Source organism: Bactrocera dorsalis, chromosome 5 (genome assembly GCF_023373825.1).
Source record: "Bactrocera dorsalis isolate Fly_Bdor chromosome 5, ASM2337382v1, whole genome shotgun sequence".
NCBI classification, from domain to species: domain Eukaryota; kingdom Metazoa; phylum Arthropoda; class Insecta; order Diptera; family Tephritidae; genus Bactrocera; species Bactrocera dorsalis.
This window is the reverse complement of record NC_064307.1, coordinates 11,888,894-11,913,780: the sequence shown is the minus strand read 5'-3', so window position 1 is coordinate 11,913,780 and position 24,887 is coordinate 11,888,894. Positions and strand designations below refer to the sequence as shown.

Sequence of the window (24,887 nt, the reverse complement as noted above, 5' to 3'; positions counted from 1 at the left end):
TCTCTCGAACACTCCTAACGCCAACTCATCGTCCATGCCTCTATACCATGAAGCAAGACGGGAATGATGAGTGACTTGTAGAACAAAGTCGTTCGTCAAGGAAGGACTTTACTTCCGCACTGCCTACTCAATTCGAAGTAGCACCGGTTGGCAAGAGTTATTCCGAGTTGGATTCCAAGTTAGACGAAATTATCTACAATTTCGAAGTTATGACTATCCACAGTAATATGCGAGTCAAGTTCCGAGGGCGACGACTGTTTGTTTGATGGCAGAAGATTTCACGTCTTGCCCTCGTTCAGTACTAGACCCATTTGCTTCGCTTTCTTATCCAGTCTGGATAAAGCAGAACTAACGACGATGATGTTGAGGCCAAAGATATCAATATCAGACCCAGCAGTTGTACACACTTACTCGATTAAGCTCTGAAACCCAAATTATTTTCTCCAGGAGTAGTTCGAAGAAGTCACAAGAAAGGGAGTCGCCTTGTCTGAAATCTCGTTTGGTCGAACGACCCGAAAAACTCCTTCCAGATTCTGACGGAGCTTTTGGTATTGGTCAAGGTCAGTTTACACAGCCGTATTATTTTTGAGGGGATACCAAATTCAGACATAGGGGCATAAAGGCAGCACCTTTTTGTGGTGTCAAATGCAGCTTTGAAATTGACGAAGAGTTGGTATGTATCGATCCTCTTTTCCCGGGTCTTTTGGTGCATGGTGCAAATCTGGTCGGTTGTTGCATTGATCACACTCATACACAGAATTTCATTTTACTACACGTTATATTTTGTACTGATCCCTTATACCATACATTAAACCAAGAAATTTCCTTTGCTAGAAAATCACTTCCCCATTGTTCTTCATTACCTAAATATATATAAGAACTTGATAACAGTCTGTTTACACCAACAATATTTAACATGTGTTATAATTAAGTACCTCTGGTTTAAAGTAATTATTTTTCTGCTAATTGTTTGCTATTGTTGTGGTTGCGCAGATCTTCAGGTAATTGTATTGCAATTGTGTCTGAAGTTACCCGCAAGTATTTGCCAAATATAAACAGAAGGTATATTTGTTAAGCCGACGGCGCTGAGTCAACATAAACAAGATGTGGAAGTTGTGAGTAATAAAAAAGCACACAAAATTTGAGAAATTTTTCAGCAAGGAAAATACATACACATTATGTAACCAGTAAGCAGAGAAATGAAACCTTAGGAACCACAGCGAAGCAGGGAGGAAAGCCATAACTACAAATATTTGGAAGTCTGTACTTACTACTACGGGTACTTAGAAAGTAAAGAATGCCTAGTTGATAGCTGCTTCCACAATACACAAGAGTTAAGCGCGCCACTATGGGCTTATCCTAATGCGCAAGCGCCTTGGCGACAAAAGGCGAATAAGGCAAGCACATTTGTTGCTGAGTCTAATTAGTAAATACACTGTTTAGTAGAATTGTAAGCTTATAATTTAAATACACTTATGCGCTTTTACCGCCAAACACAGTTATCAGCGAAGAAGACTCCTCTTCGGCTTTATTCTGCACAGCAGCAATGCAAGTAATGACTTTTACCGAGCGTGTCGTGATTGTAATAATTTCTTTACTATTATATTCATTATGGTTGGTTGTTTTTGTTGTACGCCATCGCTGTATAAATATGGCTTTGTTTTGCCGGCGGCTACGCTAATTGTTGTTCGTGTTGAAGTTGAAACGTTAATGCCGCCACAACAACAAAGCGCCGCACAGCATCCACTCGTAAAGAGTTGTAAAAACAACTACAACTACAACAACAACATTGTTGACAAACAGCAAACATTTGAACTTGTATGCTACACATGCGTTGCGGCCTCTAGCTTCTGGGCACTGTCCACTGGTCTCTGGTGCTCATGGTTCAAGTCCCGTGGGTGCCCTCTATTCATAAATATTCAATTCCAGCGAACCGCTGGCCGCTTGGCGTGAGGCGGCAGAAGCTTAGCATCTGTAGCGTGGTTATTTTTCTAATTTACTAACTAACTACTAGCTCTCGCCGACGGTGAACGCTTGCAAGCGATTTTTGCGTCCCGACCTACTCGTGCTCTTACACATCTATTGACTAAAGCGCAGGCGCTGTTATGGGTAACTTCGCCGACAAAGGATACTTGTTGAGCGGTGCTTTGCTGTTGTAACTATATGGTATGCTCTAAATTGATATGCAATTCTTACCCTGGAGAATTATGATCTTGGAATGAGTAATACTATGAAGCTCTCAATATAGTATGCAATATATTCAAACTTCCTTCAATCCCAAGTGTAAAGCTGCTTTCTCTAAACGAACAAACTCTTTCTAATTTAAATTCCTCTAATGTTATTCTTGGGGATCATAAATCTAATATGATAGCAAAGCAACTCAACATCTCTTATGGATCGACTTAACACACATTGGTTGAAATTTCGGGTACGAACTGTATTTATGTGAAGATAACGTTGAGTAGACGTCTTTAAAGAGATGCTTGGAAACATAGCTGAGGATCTTACACATCATTACTGGTTTATGTACACTGGTTTATGTATATATGTATATGACATCGAAACCGTTTAACAACCTAGAGAATCTTCTTCTTTTGTGGCACTATAACAGTAGATCGGTCCGGCTAGATAACATAAAACTTCGCCCATTTCCTCTATTTTTTGCGACGGCACGCCGGTTGTACCTTCCAGGAGTAGACAGGACCTTCCATAAGATACGTGGGATCCTTTACTTCTATTGTCCATCCATGAGCTTTTAATCTAAGAAACATTTCGCTGAAGGACTTGGCTTAACCAGCATATTCGTAGGAATTTTATGCGCTTCACCATATCCTAGTCGCCATAGAGCTCATACTGTTCTTGGTTCTATATATTTATCGATATTTATCTGTTCAAAGCCTACTCTGGGTATGCAGCTATAGTTGAGCTACCATTCTTAATCCTTACTCCTCGAACACCTTGGGCAATCGGAGCAACTTTCAGTAAGTTGTGATAACCAACCTATGTGGAACTCAGGGTCACAGGCATGAGAAAAAGGCTTAATGGGGCGACTCCGATGTAATCGGTTTTAGGGCTCAACAAGGTTGCAGGTTGCAGCATTTGTCTTTTTCCTCAGCAGGAACTATGCGTCACGTAAAAAAATTAAAATTAAAGGATCACAGAAGCCTCTAGAGAAGAAGTGGGGGCATGCTGGTACAGGATTCTATTTTCAGGGCAATAATTAAGATTTTTATGCAAATGCATGGGAACGTCAAAACAAGAGGAAGGCCGAAATGTGTGAGTACGAAGAGCTTGACAAGCTGGCCGACAGGAGTAATGTTCGAAAACTCTACGCAAAGATGCGGCGACTAACAGAAGGTTTCAAGACCGGAGCATACTCTTGTAGAATCCCCAGAGATGATCTAGTGACGCTCAGAGCATACCAAAATTATGGAGAGAACACTTCTTCAGCCTGGTGAATGGCAGTGAACTTACAACACCAGGAGAAGGCGAACCCGATTCCCCAATCGATGACGATGGAGCAGGTGTTCCATTATCCGACAATGAAGAAATTCGAATTGCAATTCCGGTCTGAAGAACAACAAAACGACGGGAGCCGATGGATTACCAGCCGAGCTAATATACTACTTTGTAGAATATGCTCGGATGAAAGCAAGCCCAAGGATTGGAATTTAAGAGTGCTCTGCCTAATCCTTTAAAAGGGGCTCCCCCGTATGTAAGGTTCTGTCGAGCGTATTGTGTGAAAGATTAAGCCCACCGTCCGCAAACTGATTGGGCCTTATCGGTGTAGCTTTAGGACTGGAAAATCAACAGCTGATTAGATATTCACCATGCGCCAAGTTTTGGAAAATACCCATGGAAAGAGGATCGGCATCGTCTGAATTTGGTACCCCCGTAAAACTAATACGGCTGTGTCGGGAAAGACCTCTCTGAGCTATTTGTAATCAAACGAGGTTTCAGACAAGGCGACTCCCTAACGTGCGACTTTTTCAATCTTTTGGTGCAGAAAATAATTCGTGTTGCAGATCTAAATAGACAATCAACAATGATGTCATTCCCGTGTCCTGCCATACGGAACAGAGGTATGGACAATGACAGCATCTGAGTTTTCTAAAGAGAGGTCCCGTTGGATTTAAGGTCCTTTGCGCATTGACAAGGGCGAAGCAAATGAAGTCTATGGAATGATGTCGACCGAATAGTTGAAACCACTCTAGCTCAGCGAGTATTCGCCACAGTATCGCTAGGAGAAGCCTGGTATGGAAAACTTTTTTGTTTGACAAGATATCTTCACGAAGTTTGACATATGAAGACTATTGTTCAAGCAACACTACGTTCTCCGAACATATAGAATTGTTTCCAGTCGAAGTTAATATTTCTTCTTGTTTGAATACAAATTTTATTCGAAAAATCAACCCGCAGCCTTTTTTTCCATTCTCTCAGTGTACCTCAATATGTACAAAAACAACTACATACAAACATACACGTATGTGTGGCTTGAATTGTGTACCTGTGCACGCATGCGTACACATCTTCCCTTTCTAATTTAGCGTCTAATCTGCGCCAGAAGCGTTGTTGCGTTTTACTTTCATCTCACCGCCAACGGTAGAGCGGCTCGCCATACAACAATTGCTGCGCAGCGCCGCTTCTGCAGCGGTGATTTGTCGTTTAGGACAGACAAAGATAATTCAGATCGCTGATTATTACGGGTAATCCACTCAAGGAAAAGATGAAACTGGAATTGGAATTGTTTGGCTTGACGCTAAAGTACCTAAGCGCTGCGAGTGCATAAATACAATATTTGTTGTTTGGTTGGGTAGTAGCTGATATCCAAACACATATATATATATGTATGCTTATAACACACTTGTATTTGTGGCAACCACGCATGCAAATGAGAGCCAATAAAACGACTTGGAGTGGAGTGGGGTAAGCGAAACGTTCAAGGCCTTTTGCGCATCCTTGAACACTTAATGCCAGTGGCAGGCCTTGCAACTAGCCGACACATTTATTCAAAGTGCAGGAACCAAAACCAACAACAACAGCAATGAGTGGACTAAAACACAAACACTTTGTGACATCATTAACCACTCTTTAATAGATTTTGTGGTGCACTTTTGTCGGCTTCGCCAGCGCCTTTGAGTGGCGGCGGTGTAGTATTTACCACCTGAACCGCATGCACAGACAACCGCCGTCAACTACCGTCAACCGCCATCAACATGAAAGCAAGTGTGGCCAAGTGTGCGCCATAAGGTGGAGCGCTGGAACGTCCGTTTGCGTTGTTTGCGGTCGCCGCCGCCGCCGCCGGCCTTTGGTCACGACACGACAAGTGCTAACCTTCACGTGCGCCCGCCCCACTTTTGTCCGATCGACCCGCGAGCCGTGATCATTTGCCAATGCAGCGCCGCCCAAAGAAGCGCCCATCCAGCCAACGGCGAGCCGGAGCGAAATTGCAACGCCGCAGCACAGTAGCTGTGATGATAATAACCGCAATCAGCGGCATAAAAAACTCGCTCGTAAAATATAATAAAATCTGTTGCGCTACATAAGTCGTGGCGTTGTGTGACGTAGAGTGCCATGCACGAGTCCAGCACCGTACAGTGGGACAAACTGCAAATTGACGTTACTAAAAATTACTAAAATACCGTTGCATATCTTTGTATGCATAGGATTTGGCTTAGCCTTAACACCTAGCAGCTTAAGTAGCGTCTGTGCTTAATCTCCGCATTTCGGTTTGGCTTAGTTTAATGCGTCATTTTCGCCTTTTCTTTATCGCCCTGTACGTCTTTGCTTAAGCAAAATCATTTTCCTTTGGTTTTTGTTTAACTTTTTGTGCATTCGTTTTTAATTTCAATTTTGCTTTTCGTACTCTGCTAACTGCTGATCGTCATCACCACTGCCAACGCCATCGCCAACCATCGTCATCACCATTGCGGTCTCTTTGATCCTGCCATTCTATTGTTCCGTTTCAAAGGCCACTATTATGTAAACAATCGGCACCTTTGATCTTGGCCGCTTCAAAGCGTTGCCGACAACCTTCATCTTGCCGCACTCCGCCCTTACTTCCTCTCTCGCTCGCTCCCTTGTTGCGTTGTGTCTCTTTTCGTACAACAACTGGCGCGCTGAGCGCATCACTTAATCTTATTACGGAAGCACAGAGTTTACGTGCCGCAACACTCATTTTACTCACACTCAGTGACAGAAAGGTGTGCGCGCATAAAATGGGTCTCACATTTCGTGTTTGATGCAAAAGAGAAGATAAATTTGACAGTTGTCGGAAGGTATTAAAAATATGTAGATTTTGACAGTTTGCGAAAGTGATAAAAAGTGGCATACAATTGAGAAGCCAGATTCAAAATTCAAATTCCAAATTTTTGAGTCATCTCATCCCAGTTTTGAGTAAGTAAATACTTCTAGAAGTGCTAAGTTCTAAGCTTGACTGAAACCAATAAGTTTACTTTGCCCACCTTACCATATTCTGTTCTAGAACTTATTTCTTTTTAAAACTTTATAGTATAAAGATTCCGATTTTCCAAGATACTTTATGCTTTTTTTAAATTGACCAAGTCCGTAGCCATAAATAACAACTTGAGTGCTTAAAATCTTTTACCAAACAAATAAGTCTTAGAACTGATTACGGACATTACACGCATAACCCTGTATACCACTCTGTATGAGCTGAGTACACCGATACATTTACGCCGTTTATTTGAAGGTATTCACCATTCACAGATAACATATTTGCTATTGGTCACTGGTTTGAAATATGTAGAGCATTTGCTAGTTTTGACAATAATATTTTAGAGTACCGAGTGCTAAGTTATTGCTGGTAGAGTATATTTTCGCTAGGTACATATAGCAAGAGAGGTAGCCTTAACTGTTGGATCTTTGTTTTTTTTCACCAAGCCGAAGGTGCGAAAATATTATAATGTGGCCAAAAAATAAGAAGACTCTTTCATTTTAATTTCGCGCGAAAACTCATTCGTCGAAATATTTTTTGCCTAGGTTTATATGAATCCCAGTGACATCTGTGCTAAATGTCACATCAAAATAATCATTATTGTTTAGTATATGTTTTTCTTTCTGATGTGCATGAACTGCATTCAGCGCTTTCTGCGATGAGTGAAATTATTCAACAAGGAAGTCCATTAAATTTTGCTTGTGGAATCAAATTTTTGGTGCCGAAACGTCAGAGTGTTTCAAAAGGCCTTATGTGGTAATTGTTTGTCGCGTTAAACGCGATTACGACGAACCATATCTAGGACGGCCATCAACTTCAATCGATGATCAACACGTCAATAAATTAAAGGAATTGATGCTTGAGGATTGACAACTAACAGGCAGAGATTTTACTGACGTCATTGGAATATCGAAGGAACCAGTGAAAACCATTTTCAGAGATCATTTGGAGCTAAGGAAAGTAAAAAAGTTCCAAAACCACCAAATTTTTTCGAAAAACAGCGTTTCGCTAATGTCTGTGGAACAGTGTCATGAAACGTATTATTACTGGCCATGAGTATAAGTATATATCCAAATACTTACGACTTGGAAATAGACAATCAATCGGCCGAATATCGTGACAAAGGCCGAAGCCGAAAAAACTACGTCAAGGCAGGTCAAAAATCAAGGTTATGTTGATCGTTTTCTTCGAGAGACTTCGAGACGGTATGATGTAATCTGAATTCCTTCCTACCGTCCAAACTGTCAACATGGAATACTATTTGAGTGTTATGCGTCGGTTGCGAGAAGCTACTCATAGAAAGAGGACGGAATTATAGGCTGACAACACTTGGTTTTTGCATGATGATAAGCACCGTCGTTTACTGCATTGATTCCTCGTGCGATTTTCTGCAAATTTTCTACCAATATTCAGCCGCAATCACCGTATGTGCCTGATTTAGCTCCGTGTGACTGTAACTTGAAGTAGGTTAGGTTACACTTGCCGGCTGTCATTCCATACTAGATCTAGATCTGGTCCTTAATAATGTAGATGAACATTCAGCAGCAGACATGCATGTGATGCCAGTAGGCTATGACTTGTGGCTACCTTCCAGCAGACCGTCGAAGCTGAGTGAGTAAAAAACATGTGAGTTTGTCTTTCGCTCTCTTGCACATGATCTTGGCGATCCTGTATGTCCCTAAGGCATTTCATCTTATCCCTTTCCGTCTGTCAATCCTTTTGGAAATTTCATTGTATATGGTTTTTAATGACTTCTTTATTTCTTGTACTGGACAGCCAGATGGATTGCACTTTTGGCAATCTTATCAGTTATTTCGGGTCCTGGAAAGCCCTTGAGGTCCAAAATCCAGTACATATGCAGCCGTTATCCGACAGCCATGATACCTATTGCCTCTTTGCTTTTAATGGCATATTGTGTCAGAAAATGATATGAGATTATGCCTTAATTGCAGCCTGCTGCCGTATCGCATGGTCCGGGGTCGTGGATATGCTTTTACTGTGACTTGAAACAAATCTTGCAGCTAATTTTGCATCAGAATTTTCCACTGCAATGTCGATTGGTACAGCCCTTGGAGTGGCTGTTAGCACTCTCGTTATCCATGGACAGCGAGTCGCTGTATCTGTTCCAACCGTTTTTCCCCGTCATTAGTAATGTCGTCTACATAGGCTACCAATTTGCATACTTCCCTTTCAGATTTCCTTGAATCCTTCGAGCACTTGTCTCATGCGGTCATCCACGTCCATTAATGCCGATATTGTCGAAAAATTACGGAAACATTGCTTGAAAATCATCGCTAGAAAATTGCTGCCATACAAACTGACCGATCAAATAAAGATAAAGATCTTTTTTATACCCTTTTATGCTATAATAAATTTACTTGTGAAGGGTATTACAGCTTCGATGCAGCTAAAGTTACCTTTTTTCATTTTTTTTCTAAAATACACATATTTTTATTAAAACCGTCACAAAACTCATCACGCTGACATAAGTCCATCCCATATCAAGTAATAAAAATCGACTCAAGCACATAAAGTTAGACACATAAAAAGCATATTACAGCGTTTTTATTGAGCGTAGCTAAATTTATATATATATCTTCTCATCTATTCTTGTTTGACTATTTGAAAATCAGCAACAATGTGTCGGCAAAACATTAAAGATTAGAAAATTATTTGTTTCAACTTTAATTACCTGCCATTAATTGACATGAAATTTTATAATTTAATGGCGGTTTACAGGCCGCTTCGTGAAGCCTAGCAAATGGTCAGCGAAACGGCTAACTAACACAAAAAGCGAGAGGCAAGCAACGAAAAGGTAGCGAACCCTTGCCACCGTTCAAGCAAATAGCGACCTTTTCGTCTATAAATAAATCAAAAATGCCATCAAATTATTTTATAATGAGATTAGTTTGGGAAATTAAATTGGTAATTAAGCGCTTTATAATTTTCAAATATCAGGATTTTAGTGAAAAAATTAATATTAAATAAAAATGTTTAAATTTTAGAACTTTTAGAAAACATAGTTCAGAATTCAAATAACTACTTTGTTTGTTAAAATATTATTTATTTTTATTTAGTATTTTTTGTAAGTTTTTAGAAAAATATTTTACTAATTTTTTTTTGTAAAATTTTGAAGTTTTTACAAAGTAATTTCTGAAAAAAATTCAAGTTTTCAATATTTTTTTTTTAATTTATTTATTAACCCATAAAAATGCCTCACAAAAAGTTTTTAATTTTAGAATTAAAAAAAAACAGAATTTGAAATTCAAATTTTTTGTTTTAGAAGCATATTATTTACTTTTTTAGTATTGTATTTTTTTGTAAATTTTTGAAGTTTTTACAAAATTATATTACAAATTTTTTTTTGGGAAAATTTTTTTTTTGAAATTTTTTTTTTTTTGCAAAATTTTGAAATTTTTACAAACAATTTCTGGAAATTTAAATTATTTGAAATTTTTACAAACAATTTCTGAAAATTTTTTTAAATTTTCAATAATATTTTTATTTATTTTTAACCCATAAACATGCCTCACACTATAAATAATATTTTTATTTTATTTAATTTTTTTTTTTTTGAAATTCTTCTTTTTGTAAATTTTTAAAATTTTCGCAAAATAATTTTACCATAAAATTGCAAATTTATAAGTTTTTTAACTTTTAAAACTTCCTCACACAATAAATAGCAGCATTATCCCTTGACGCAGCTGGCATTAGTTGCAACAATCACCAACAGCAAAAGTGACATTTATAATTACACTAAATAAAGCTTACAGTCATACATACAAACACACACATATACCTCCAAAGTAAAACTCCAAATGCTGAAATAATAAACGAAATATATTTGCACGGAAATGACGCAGCTAAGTTCTGCTTGCTCAACACCAAAGGGAGCGCACACACCGAGCACAACAATAACAAAAGACTTAAGCGACGAACTCGAATTCCGCTCATGTGCTACTAAAATCCTAAAAATGAATATTCCCGCAAACAACGGGTGAGAAAATTCAAAACTGAATACTTGTATAGCAAGAACAAAAATAAGCGAAATAAATTACAATAGCAACAACAAAAAGTAAAATGTCGAAAAAAGGGCAAAGTAGCGAATAACAACCGAATTAAAGGCGGTCAGTTTTAATCGGTAAAAACCAGAAGCAATTTTGGCATTCGATTAAGAAGATCAGAGGCGCAGATAACAATGGTAATGCGATTATTAATAAGTAGCCGAAGAGCGGGATTATAACATTTATTAAGAACATGATTTTATCGTTGGCTTTTCGCTTTGCCGCCGTTTGGCTTTGCTCTTTGTGTTTTGCCGTGTGCCGTAATTTGTTGTTATTGTGCCACTACCGACACCAGCGGTATTTTAAATTTGCGTAAACAGTAGCCGTTATTTTTGCACATTGAAGGTTGCTGAACGAACTCGCGTGGTGTGCTTGTATGAGGGACAGTGTTTAGCTCGTTAGATTTTTTTGGTTCACTAAGGCGAAGATAAGCTATATACTTATGTAGATCAAGTTGGTTCATTATTCAATGAAATAAAATTTAATAATTGCAAAACCCTTTATAAAAACCCTTATTTTCTATGAGAAACTCGCTTGAATTGAATTCATATATTTTATATAATACATAGTTAGGCCTAAACTTCGAAGGGCAACTGCATAGTGTCGACACTAAATAAAAAATTATAAAACAATTTTATTTACTTTTAAGGGATTCACAAAAAACTAATTTTACGTGAATTTTTTTGAAGAGGATTTTTCTTTAATGTTTGTTTCTACAATTTGCATTTACAGAATTTAACTTACTTTAATAATTGGTGTTTAATTTTAAAAATTTTTGGATCAAAATTTTGGAGAATATACGCAAATATATTCAATATTCAAAAATCGATTTTTTGAATTTCATGAGCTGATATCACCTGTTAATGAAACATTAGTATTTATTGATAAAAATGCCGCTAAAACCAAAAAAGTATTGAATTAGTGTTAAGGAATTAAGTGTTGTTTTTGAGACTTGGTATGACTTGATGATCATTTATTTTAATAAAAAATAAAAGTTTTGAAAAATAAAATAAATTTTTTGAAAAAAATAAAACTTTTGAAAAAAATTAATTTTTTAAAAAATAAAATTAAAAAAAATAAAATTTTTGAAAACAAAAAATTCTTGAAAAATTATGCGAAAATTAAATTTTTAAAAAAGTAAAATTAAAAAAAATCGAAATTATTTTTCCAAAACATTTTCGTATATTTTTCAAAAATTTTATTTTTGATTTTTTTTTGAATTCTTAAAAAAAAAGAAAATTGTTTTTAAAAAAGAAATTTCGAAATTAATTTTTAAAAATTTATTTTCATATACTTTTTTAAAACTTTATTTTTCGTTCAAAAATTTTTCAAAAATTCTTTAAAAAAAGAAAATTGTTTTTAAAAAAGAAATTTCGAAATTAATTTTTAAAAAATTTATTTCGATATACTACTTTTTCGAAAATTTATTTTTCGTTCAAAAAAATTTTTCTTTCTTTAAAACGATATATACCTTAGTTTTCGAAAAATTTACTTGAATTTCGCTTGGGTTTCAAACAAATTACCTTATATCGAAATAAGTATTCAATATCTTGAGAAAGTAGAAAAAATATGCGAATCGGTCTGTTTTCAGAAAATGCTTTTAAACTTACTAATGCCAGGTATTAAGCAATTTCTTTACCCGAGTGAATAGCTCTTAATAAAGAACAGAATTTCATAACTTTAGAAGTGTGTGTATACAATTATGTCATTACTGTTCAATGAAAGTAAAAGTTAAAAATATTCAAATTATAAAATATACAAAGAAATAAAAGAAACAGAACAGAGATTTCTTCCTCTTTATTCGCGTAGACACCGCGTACGCGTTTATAGCCGTGTAACAAAGATTTCTACCTTGGGGAATACCGAAAGGTGCAACAAAGAAAGTCATGCATCTGCGAAACGGCCTTGGGAATTTCTACAGAAATTCTTATGAACAAACTGTTCGGGAGGCGTCGTTTTAACCAAATCAACAATGTATGATCTACCTATCTATCTTACCTTCCATTGCATGCAATAAAATTACTCATGATGCTTTGTCAACCGCGTTTCAAAGTAAAATATATGCATATTTAGTAGGGTGGGTAAAACAAAAATCAATTTAACCTTATGCTTTAAAAAGTTGATCTACCAGACATCTTGAAAATTCTGTTAAAGTATGAGTCCTTAATATTAAAAAAAAGTAAGGTGCCACGCTTTTCACGTTTCCAACTTTTTCCTTACTATTAGAAAGACGATCGTTTGAGTTTGCTGAATAGCCAGAAGTCACACGGAGCTAAATCAGGCGAATACGGTGGTTGTGGCACGATATTGGTTAAAAATATGGCAAAAACATCTCGAAGAATCAATGTAGGAGTTCTCGGCCTATAATTCCGGCCTCATTTTAGGATTCCTTTGAAACTTTTGAAATTTAAGTTTTTTGAGATTTTTATACACATTAAATTACCGTTAATATCTGCCTTAAAATTTAACGTCTTTTAATAATCTTTTAGTAAACCTACAAAGGATCAAAGACTTAATTACAACGTTCATCGAAAGTAATAAGTGTAACGGTCTTCGACATCACATTATAATATGCCGAAAACGCAAAAATGCCGACGCCGAACAAAATCAAAGAGTGTCAACTAAACAAGCGGAAGAGCACAATTGCGATGGACTACAAAAGAACGCGAGTGCGAGTGCGAGTGCGAGCACGAGCATAGATGTTTGTATGTATACACACACACACACATTCGGTTTGCATTATTTTGCGGCGTTACTTCATTCACCGATCATTATTAGTTTTGTTATTGTTTACCATATTCTAAACAAAATTGCCGCCACTTGCACCCAACTAACATACTCACACACACACATATATATATACCTTCAAACACTTTGCACTTTACGCAAACGAATGTAAACAAAAGAGCAAACGTAAATAAGAACAAAAGTCTGCACGCTCACACACACACATACACTCCACACAATTACCTGCACGCCGCTGCAAACGCATGCAAACTGAGCAGCGATAAGGTGGATGTGACTTTCTTTGCTTGCCGCGCGGCAAGAGCGCACAACAATCCACTGATAAGGCGATGCGCTGGCAAACAAAGTTGTTTGCCGAAGAGCGCGCACCTGTGTACAGTGCGAGAGCGAGAGCGCCAGTCACTAATACAATGAAGAGCAACCAACTGCACTGCAATTCCGCCGATCGAGTTGTAAATAACAACAACACACACGCACAAACGCATGCATTCTTTGCCGTACTCGCAGCGGAGCCGCTTACGAAGTCAACGCCGTCGCCGCCGTCGCAAAATTGGGCCTACTGATATGCACGCTGGCTCTCCTTCGTATGCATATTGTTGTTGTTCGTGCTGCTGCTGCTGCTGCTGATGTTGCTTGTCGGCCAGATCACACGATCGACCAGCAGAAGCAAGCAGGCAGTGGTGGCTGCGACGGCGGCAGCTTCTTCCACAGCTCAGCAACTTTACAAGACACAGCCACATTTCGTTGCCGTTTATCTGCGTTCACCTTCAGCATTCCGCGACGAACGCTCAGTGCAAACGGACGTGTATTTCTCCGTCACGAAATTGTCACAAATAGTTGTCTGCAGATTTCAACTGGCACCAAAAAAGCGTAAAGTGTTTAAGCGAAAATTATTAAGAGTATTTGAAAATCACAATTATCATGCTATGAAAACAACAACAACAAAGTGTAAAGGTGGTTTATTGTGTTTAAAATTTTTAAATTGTTTTAAGTGGCAAGTATTTGCCAGAAGTGTTATGTTTAAATAAAAATATAAAAAAACACCACAACAAAGCCAACAAAGTGTGCGCGAGCAACAAATATAAGATTCTTAAAAAAAAAATTGCATTTCAGTATATAAAATTTATATTAATTGATAATGTCAAATGTAAGCGCAGTGTAATTATCGCTCCAAATTTACATGAATAAAATGGCAAGGCCAAATTTCAACCACAACGTACGCATGATGACAACAACTTTTAACACAACAACAAACACCATAAATATGTCTTCAAGCTCTGCAACAAATCAACGGATTACGAGTAATCGCTGTACGAAGGTGAGTTTGTTGAGCAAAAAATTTGAAAAAATATCAGAAAATCTGGAAATTATTTAAAAGCATAATTGAAGTTGAATAATACATTGAAGCGGCACATCTTTACAGCCAAACACATTTTTGTTAATTCAAATGCAATTCACCAACATTTTTTTTTTTTGAATTTTGGAAGTTATTTTGTTAAAATAAAATTTAAAAAATATGTATTGCTACTCCCTTGAATAAGCGGTCATACTTTTCGAGTTTGCTTAGCAGTAAATTTTTAGGTGAAAAAAGTAATTTTATATTTTAAATTTTAATACAAAATTGAAATTTCTTTACTGGAAGTTTTCATGATATATGCTTTACTGCCTTGATCGTAAGGGAAAATTATTCGAAAAAACTTAATTTTTTTAATGTTAAACTCAAAAATTTTTGTTTTCCAAAAATATCCAACTGAAAAATCAAAGCCAATTTTTGACTTCTTTTTTTTTGAGAGTAAAATAAAAAAATTAATTATAAAACTTCTATAACATAATTTTTCTTATTCATTTTTTTTTTCGAAAACGGTGTTGTGAAATATTTTTAGAAACAAAAATGGTAAACTAATGAAGTGTTATATATTTTTAATCGCTTCGTGGACCTTTTCGTAAAATGTTATATAAATCTGAATATTTTTATTCTAACGCGCGAAGCATTTATGTAATCAAAACTTTTTCTTTTCACAAATTTCATGAGTATTTTTGTGAAAAATCCAGTTTCAATATTCGCTAAAAATATTTTTTTAATTTTATATATTTTTTACTACCTGATCAAATTTTACTTGAACTGTTCCATATTTTTATTTGTATTTTTTTGGGTTAAAACACATAAAAATTGTATGAATATTATTTATATAATATATGGATATCTTCAGATTTGGCATCTGATCAAATTTGACTCGGACTTGTCCATTTTAAGGTTTTTTGCGTTTGTTTGTACTTAAAAACATAAACAATTTCATGAATATTTTTATGAAAATCCAACTTTGAAATGAACGCTAAAAATGTATATATTTTTTATAATTTCATATATTTGTTAGTATCTGATCAAATTTGACTCGGACTGTTCCATATTTTTTTGTATTTATTTGGGTTAAAACGCGTGAAAATTGTATGAATATTATTTAAATATGTATATCTTCAGGTTTGGCATCTGATCAAATTTGACTCGGACTGGTCCATTTACATTTTTTTGCATTAATTTGTGTTCAAAAACTTGAAAATGTATTTTTCGCCAGTCTGGATCAAATTTGATCCATAGTGCATATTAAAAATTTCTATTGTATTATGTTCCCACAATAGTCGACCCAACTTTTGATTTTACCAATGACTGTAACTTAACAACATTTCTCAAAACCATTAGCAAGCATTTTCTGTCAGCCACAGCAACAACAATTTGCGCATCGAACACAAAAGAACTAAAATGTTCAACAAAATCAAATTTTCACCGGTAAGCGGTTCTAAGATATTCTGAAATAGTATATTACTATTATCTCTTAAGTTTGTTCTCACACATGAACTTCATGGAAAAAAATTTAGACCTTTTTTTGACACCTCTTAGAAATCAGCTCCATGAATTCATAGCTGTTTGAAACGAAAATTGTCACCTGAACTCTTAAAATATTTAGAGCTCTCAAAATAGTTTAAGTAAAACTCATAAATATTTCTTATTCTTCTTCGTAACTAAGAACCCTTCAGCTTTTAAGTCTAAACTGACTGCTAACTCTATTATGAAAACTCGATTTCACTTACTTATCAACAACAATTTTGTCATTTACAACTATATTTTTCGATATAAACAACTTTAATTTTACTCCCCTTAAACTTCAATATTTTGGTGTTTATGGCGACACTACCCTATTTTGCTGCTGAAATAGAATGTTACATGAAAACATTATTTTTTTCTTTCTTTTATGCAATGATTGCAGCGTTCATAAACTCAAAATCTTCAACTCGAGTTTAAGTAAGTGTTTAAGAAAATGACATAATATGTTGGCTTACTTAACATATGTATATATATATATCTATAGAAATTACGAATTTTATAAACTCAAAACCCTTAACTCGAGTTTTGGCTTAACTCCTAACTTAAACTCGAGTTTAAATAAAAGTTGAAAAAAAGATTTTTGTTGACTTACTTACATATATAAAAAAAGATAACTTTCATAAACTCAAAAACTTAAACTCGAGTTTAAGTAAAAGTTGAAAAATAGGAATTTTGTAGAAAAATGTATATGTATATATTACAGATTTTATAAACTCAAAACTTAAACTCGAGTTTAAGTATGTGTTAAACACTAAAAATGGTATAATTTTTTATTTCAATTTTCATAAACTCAAAAGTTAAACTCGAGTTTAAATAAAAGTTTTAAAACTGGCTTTTTGTTGACTTACTTCCATAAATTTAAAAATTATAGCTTTCATAAGCTCAAAACCTTGAACTCGAGTTTAAGTAAAGTTCAATATTTTTAATAAATTATTTTTAAAAATTATAAATAATAATACCTGTTAAAGCATTTTCTTAAAAGCAAAACTTAATCCCTTTTTTATACAACACTTTTTATTGTTGTCAATTTGTGCTAAACTATTTTCCTTCCTGCATAAAACGCAGTTAATTGTAGTCATAAATTAGGATTTCTGCCAAAAAATATCAAAAACTCGTAACAAATCTATTAAGGCAAACATTCTAATCGACGCGGGCATTAAAAGGCCTTCAACGCTTGCCGCCGCTGTGGCACTTTCAGGTAATGCAATGATACCTACCAAAATTTCTGCGCGCATAAATCACTTGGGTGCACCCAAAAAGCGCACACACACATACAAAAGCGCAAGCAGACTCGCTCTCGCTCTAGCACACGCGCTGCTACCGTGCTCATAGCATACACTCGAGCGCGCTTGTACAAACGCGTGTACAAACGAGTATGCGCGCACGACGGGATAAGCAGCACGGCAGCGTTTGATCTCTGACACCCGCTGTTGACTTGTCAAATTAATAAATTTACCGCCTTTGCATCATTGAAAGCCGAGTTTTAGCGCTTGTCCGGCCAAGTGGCCAACAAAAATTACCATATCAATAAAGCCCAATGTACACGCGCGCCGGCATGTGTATGTGCCCGCGGCGGTTGAAATGAAAGAGCAGCACAGTTGTTTTTCTGTAGAAAACAATTCTTCGCATACTGGTGGCTTCCATTTACATGCAACTTCACAATAAAATACGATTAAATTCAAATGATGCGGCTTTGGGCCAAATGAAGAAGTAGCACATGAACGAATGCGCGCACGCGCATGCCCAACGAACGCTTTGGCGTTATGCCGCATGCCGACGCTGCCACCTTTGCCGAAAGGTAAGAATTAAAAACAAAATACTAGCGAGCAGCGCGAAACGTGAAACGGGGAGGGGGACGCGAGCATAACAATAACAAAGACGGTTTAGACGTAAATATTGCAATGCTGTTCGAAAAGCGACAGTCCCTCATCAATTTTGTATGCAGCGACTCGGCCGCCAACGAGTGGGTTGCTGCGGCAGCATGTGGCATTCGTAGCGGCGCGTACATAAAATGTAGCATTTGCCGCATGCGTTTCCACATGTCTGTTGGCTGTTTGCTGTTTACGCGGTTGTTGGTGTGCCCCCATTGAGTGTCATATATAAAAGCCTGGTTTATAATCGCTCGGCCGTTTGCGGTCGGCATAAATTCTTTGGTTGAAAACGCGTGGCATATGTACAGTAAACCAATTAATGGAATTAGCAGAAATTTTAAAGGAATTTTTACGGTTACCACAGTTATTGGAAGTACAAAGATGAGCTTTTGCACTGGTGGACGATATCTTGGTGTGGATATGGACCTGGACTGGACTGTAGTTGATCGAGATGAGGCTATTCAAAGTTTAAAGGAGAAGAAAGCTGTCATCAGCATTTTTGTTTCCATTGAAAAGCTCAAAAGCTCTCTGAAAGCTCAGCACACCAATCAGGAATGAACTTTCAAGCTACAAAGAAGACGAGAATTTATATTAATTTTTAAAAAAAATTTAAAAGCTCCACGTTATATTTACCTATGTTAGAATGGATGGCCGATGTTGTTGATTTTGATATGGACATCGACTGGAGTTCATCCAGATGAGATTAGTCAAGATTTAAAGAATAAAGAAGCTACCATCAGCATTCCTGTTCCCATGGAAAAGCTAAAAAGCTCTCTGAAAGCTCAGCACACCAGTCAGTAGAGAACTTTCAAGCTACAAAGAATAAGGGAACTTATATTTATATTGAAAAATTTCTAAAAGCTCCACGTAATACCTTCAAAAGTCGAAACGGAACACACAGCTTTTGTTAAGTTCCGTCTACGATCTTTTTGAAATTCCCTAGCTAGTATGTTGTTTTATTTTAGGCTGTTAATCCAAAGAGAGTCGCTTATGACACCAGAGTTCTCCAAAAGCTTTTGACAAATTATTTCCCACTCTCTCTTCCGATTTATATCCGGCGATTGGTTAGTCATGCCAACAAGCTTTGAAAGCTTTTAAAACTTTTTAAGCATTTAAGTAACTTTTCAAACTTGTACCGAAACGAAATCATTGCAAAATTTCGTAAGAAAAAACCACTTCCTTCATGGAAATTTTTAACACCAACCAAGTCATTGTGAGACCACAATGCACCTCCATCAACGGCAACATCATCGTCATCGTCCTCGTCACAGCAGTTGCTACTGTTTTCGAAGTTAAGATCAATGCGCAACGCCGCCGCCTCTACCGAGACCACTTGGACTAAATAACCCGTCCACTATGACCAAACACCGAGCAAAACAACAACAACAAGCAGATTTTGGCCAACGCACAGAAGCAAAATTAAACAAAAACAACTGCAAATAAGCGAAACACAACAGCAACAAGAGGAAGATGAACAGAAACAACAACAACAATAGCCATAACGAAAACCACACCAAGCAAAGCTGAGTCAAACCAAACATTATATTCCAGAGCCAGTAAGCCAACAGCCAACAACAACTCGGTGAACCGAGACTAGTTGAAACGGAACGTATCGGTTCGGCGTGGATTGGTTTGGGCGACCCCTTATAAACATAACGTGTACATACAACAACAAGAAACTAATTCAACAAATACAAATTAAAGAGAACTGAAAGTGGAAGAAACACAAAAACAATAAAAACAACAGCGACACTCTCTATCGGCTCGGTCGATCGGACGATCGGTCGGTTGATCTTTCGTTGCTTTGGGATCGGCAAGGTTTGTCGCTAAGTCGCTTGGTCGTTTGGTTCGACAGTCATTATACGTACGTTCGTCTTTGCAACTTGCCGCCAAGTGTCGGCGAAGATCAAAGCGAAATCGGCACGGGCTTAGCGCGCTCAGCAGAGGTGAGCATCGTGCCACAGTTGTAGCCGCAATCGCAGCAGACAACAAATGATCGCGCACATACAAACACACAGAGTGGCGGTATGCGCAACGACTTGTGTGTGTGTGTGTGTGTATGCCATAAATACGAGTTGTAGTGGACAGACGTTGGCGCAGCGGCGAGCTCGACTTGGCGGTTGGGTTGAAAGTTGCGCACAGACGGACAACTGAATGAACAATCAACAGCAGCAATGCAAGCGAACAACAATAAGAGCAACAGTATGGACAAAATACGGCGCTGATCTACTGGCGAGCGCATGAGTCCGCACATATACATATGTATATATATACGAAGTTGTACGCTACTCTCGGCTATCGGCAGCGTTGCCGCGCAACTTGTCTGCTTGGATCGTTTATTTTCCCCTTTGTGTGCTTCATCTTCTACTTACGCAAAACTGCTTCCGAATTACCTGTCGCCAGCCATCCAACCGCACAGCCAAATGACCATCCTCCGTGTGTCCGTCCGCATGCGCGCACGTGTGTGTGTTTGTGTCTAGGCTGTGGCTTGACTTCACGTTTTTACGCATTTTGTTTTGCTCTGCTCATTCTTCATAGCCACAATGCCGACACACAACGTATTATACACGCGTCTGTATAACGCACACACACAAACACACATATGTCGTTATATAAAGATATACTCATGCGGCTATATATCAACTTGGCTACTGTTGTGCGCAATGTCAGCGGCATAACAACAGCGCTCGTTGCTTGTATGTGTGTGTGTGTGTGTTTGTCTGCATAATAACGGCGATATCAACAGTATCTTTGCATACTGAGCCGCGTTCCGCGCGCCGCCGCGTGGTAATTTCGCCCGCTGTTTGCTTAGCCTATTTCTGCAGCTTCTATGCTTGACGCGCATGCGCGCACGGTAGCGCTGTGATCGCGCAGCAACGGCTACATTCATTATAATAACAACAGCAGCTACAATTGGCGCAAAGAACATGGTGATTTTTCTACCCAACTGCCAATTGCCGTTGCAGTTTTCCTTTTACCCCCAAGCGGCCGCAACACGCGCCAGCACACTTAATTGCCGGCAAAGGCGTAACAACAACAACTTGTTTCATTTTTTTTCTTTGCAGACGTCAAACAGGTGCAATTTCCATGCGTACGCGCGCAGCTTTTGAAAAATTGTGGCTCGTTTTTCACCGCGAGTGGCATTTATGCGCTACTGCCACCTCCAGCGGCGGCGCGCTTTCTTATGTTCCACGCCGCGCGTGTGTGTGTGCGCGCGCTAGTTTTTGTTTACAAGCGGCGCTTGTCGCGCTTAAATGCCATGCCGGCAGTGCACCATTTGCACATCCATAATATTTGTCGCTCAAAGCCTTAATTAAACTATTAGCAAAACATTTAAATTACTTACAGCGCTGGCGGTTAAAATAGCAGACGCTGTGCGCGCAGTTGCTGTTATTTGCATATTCGCTTGGAATGCTACTTTGTAGGCGTTGCTGGCAAGAGATTAGTTGTTTTGCTGTAAATTGTTCAGTTTTTGTATGCCTTACTTTTTATAAGTTTACCACGAGCTTTTAGATATAAAGAGCGTCCCGACACTTCGGGCGTTTTGTCTACTAATTATTTTGATTTTTATACCCTTGCAACATGTTACTACAGCGTATAATAGTTTTGTTCACCTAATGGTTGTAAGTGTCACTTAAAATTTAGCGAGATTGTTATAGCGTTATGTATATATAAATGATCAGGATGAAAGGATACTCGACCATTATTTCCTCACTTTTTTCTTCGAATGTTCTCATTTCCTAGTTTTTCTACTATTCTCTGTTATATTTTTGAATATTTCTCTCATTTTGTCCTCTCTGCCTTACTTTCTTTATTTGCGGGTGTGATATTTTACATATTCCTCAAAAAATGGAATATGTTGACTGAAAATTTACCATCTGAACTCCTCTCACTTAGTTAAACTACATAAATTATATTTGATAGCACAGGATGATCAGTGATGGTTGCGATGTGAACATTTCTTAACTAAGTCTAGATCTAAGTCTAAGTCTCATACTTTTACAAATACTTCTCAAATGTTACCAGTTCCCAAGTTTTTTAGTTCAGGAATTGACTAAAGTACCAATGCCTTCATAGCTCATATTAGGTTAGAAACGAATCTCTACTCCAAAATCATTAAACTGGGAACAGATTAGAGCTAAGTTTTCCTCATGCGGCTTGAAACTTAAACTTGATGTGTGTTGTCCCCACGTTTTCTTCATGCTGCTTGAAACTGAAGCTTCATGTATGTTGCCCAACCAATAGTGCTTGAGTATTTCCAAGTTATTTTCATCGAAGATCTAGAGATCCTTAAAAGTACTTTCGAACTTTATTGTCTTCTTTTTTCAGGGTTATAGAGATTTAAGTATCTATGCATTGAGTCTAAAAACTTCCCAGGTGCTAAATGCTGAAGTTGCCTAGAAGAAGGCGAAGTATAAATATCACTTCCCTCTGGACTGTTCAGCTTTCAGAATCAGATTCAGAATCAGATTAAAGTTGAAACTACTTAGTTCTGGTTTGGATATATCGAAATTTCTTTGACAGGCTTAAAGCACACTTTGTATCTATGAGAATTTAACTACATTTTTAGAAGTTTTCTGGTATCAAAAAAGATCGGACTACAACTACCCAATTGAACTCTGCGTAATCGCCGTTGTCAGTCTCTATACGTGATACCAATCTAGTAAAACTTTTTTATAGATCTGTTTATATCCTAAATAGAGTACATTAATTATGTCACGGAGTTTGTAATACCCAGAAGGAAAAGGCGGAGGTCATATAAAATATATATAGATTTTCAATTCTTCTCTATTGGCGTAGATAGAGCTCACGCAAGTGAGGTAACTTCTCTGAGCCTCTTTCACTTGAGAGTGGCCAGAAACGATTCTTTCCCATACGGCCCAACCAGATCACGACCTCTGGTCTTGGATCAAGTATCCTTTGAGCTGCCAAAAACACATTAATTTAAAGGTGAGCTAATGTAAGAAGGCGAATCATCGCTCCCCTTGGTTGTGCACTGTGTTTGGGACCCGACACGTAAAAAAAACATCCTATGAAAGGAAGAAAAAGCCTCGAATGTATAGATTTACTAGTAATATATTATCATAATTTTCTCGCAAGAAGCTGCTTATTTATTGCAACCGCTGATATCGGATCACTTAAGGATATAGCTCTCATACACACTGGCCGTCAAACAAAAGTCCTTATACCGAAAACTTTTGACAATATATTTTCACAGAATATTGGCCAAAACAACGCTACAATCTCTGAACTCTTATCTCAGTAGGTGATTCTGTTTTCAGATATAGATATTTTCTAGTTTTCAAATATGTTTTTGAAATAGAATTACATAATTCATATTTCTACGACAACCTTGCTATTTTCGTTAAAAGTATTATTTTAGTAAAGATATTAGTATTTGTGTATTGATTTAATTTTTCTCAAAATGTGGCTCCAGAAATGTCAGCGTATTCTCGAGCATTTGTTGCAAGTGTAAACGTCTAATAACTACAAACACTGCAAGCTCGTGTGAAAACAACTTAATTATTCTACTATTTGCCCAAAAGAGGCACCGCCGCACAAACCATTTATGTGTCCAACACTTGAGTGGCAACAACACAAAATAACAGCTGTTTATGACAACTATCTAAAAGTAATGTAATCGTTGCTTATAGTGAATTAATCGATCGATGTCGCCGAACGCGCGACCGTAACGCATTGACACACAGCAAACAACAACAACAAAGAAATAAAAAACAAGCGTTTAACACCAAAAATGGAGCTATAAAGCATCAATGCCGCTGGACAGGTGTAAAATGACAATTAATAACCAAGACGTGACAATTTAATGCGCATTGGACAAGAAAACTGAAGACTGAAGCTGAAGAAGTATGGGAAAAAGTAGAAAAAAACGCAAAATAAGACTGACATACAGATAGGTTAGGTAAATGTCCGGCGAGCGCGGAAGAAAGCAAAAAACGAGTGCGTGGACATTAAAGATGCCAGTAGCAACAACAATAAAAATGCGTGCGACGCACATACATATGCATTTGCTAAGATTTAGACGCACTTAAAAGCACAAGTAAGCACAATTACGACAACAACAACAGCAAAATCAACTGCAAATAACCATAAATTAGCACTTGAGCAAAAATTAGCAAAAATCAGCAGGCGAAACAAATCACGACGCAGCAAAGCGGCCGCGCGTTGGCGCTTGACAGTTAAACTTGGCTTTAATGAGCGCAACCATAAAACGCTAGAAGACTGGCTGCTATTTGCATACCTGTCGCTTAAACGGCGTTAATTGGGCGGGTTAAAAGCGGCAATCACAAGCGTCTATTTATTGCTGGAAACTACTTGTATAAATGTGTGTGCGTTGGTGCGACTGTGCGGAATGCGGCAAGCGCCACATGCATGTGCCTTGTTGCCGTAATAACAATAATAAAATGCAATGAAATCAAGACAAGTAAACGCTGGCAGGTGTATAAATTAATTAAAAGTGCAGTGGCGGCATAAGCGGCTTTCAATTCGCTTTACATTTCCAATAATTTACAAGCGATTCCATGAAGCTGGCTTTGAGCTGTAAAGTGCCGCTGGCAGCGCCGCTCGCAGCGCAATATTTTTATTGCGGCGCCATCGATTAAAGTCGATTAGCAAAAGGTTGCAACAATTAGTATTTGATGCATACATTATTTATTTGAATTATAGTTTATGGCAAGTGCTTTGCCGCTCGCCAATAATTTATGCATTGATTTTATGCACTTGGGTGTAGGTATGTGTGTAGGTGTGCATGTAGGTAGCCATGTCACTGCAAAGTTAATTTATGTTTGTTTTAAATTAAAATAATATTTATTATTATTGAATTTAATTAATTTTCTATAATTTATTAA

At 37.3% G+C, this 24,887-nt stretch overlaps 1 protein-coding gene across 1 annotated transcript in view; it reads left to right on the top strand.

Moving 5' to 3' along the window:
- Positions 1–13,896: 13,896 nt before the first annotated feature.
- The window catches only part of LOC105224491 (palmitoleoyl-protein carboxylesterase NOTUM), a 28,874-nt gene continuing 17,883 nt past the window's right edge, over positions 13,897–24,887 (top strand). Inside the window, exon 1 of the mRNA XM_019989614.3 lies at positions 13,897–14,584. Coding sequence (XP_019845173.2) covers positions 14,447–14,584 — 138 coding nt within the window. The 5' untranslated portion in view covers positions 13,897–14,446. The remainder of the gene's footprint in view (positions 14,585–24,887) is intronic.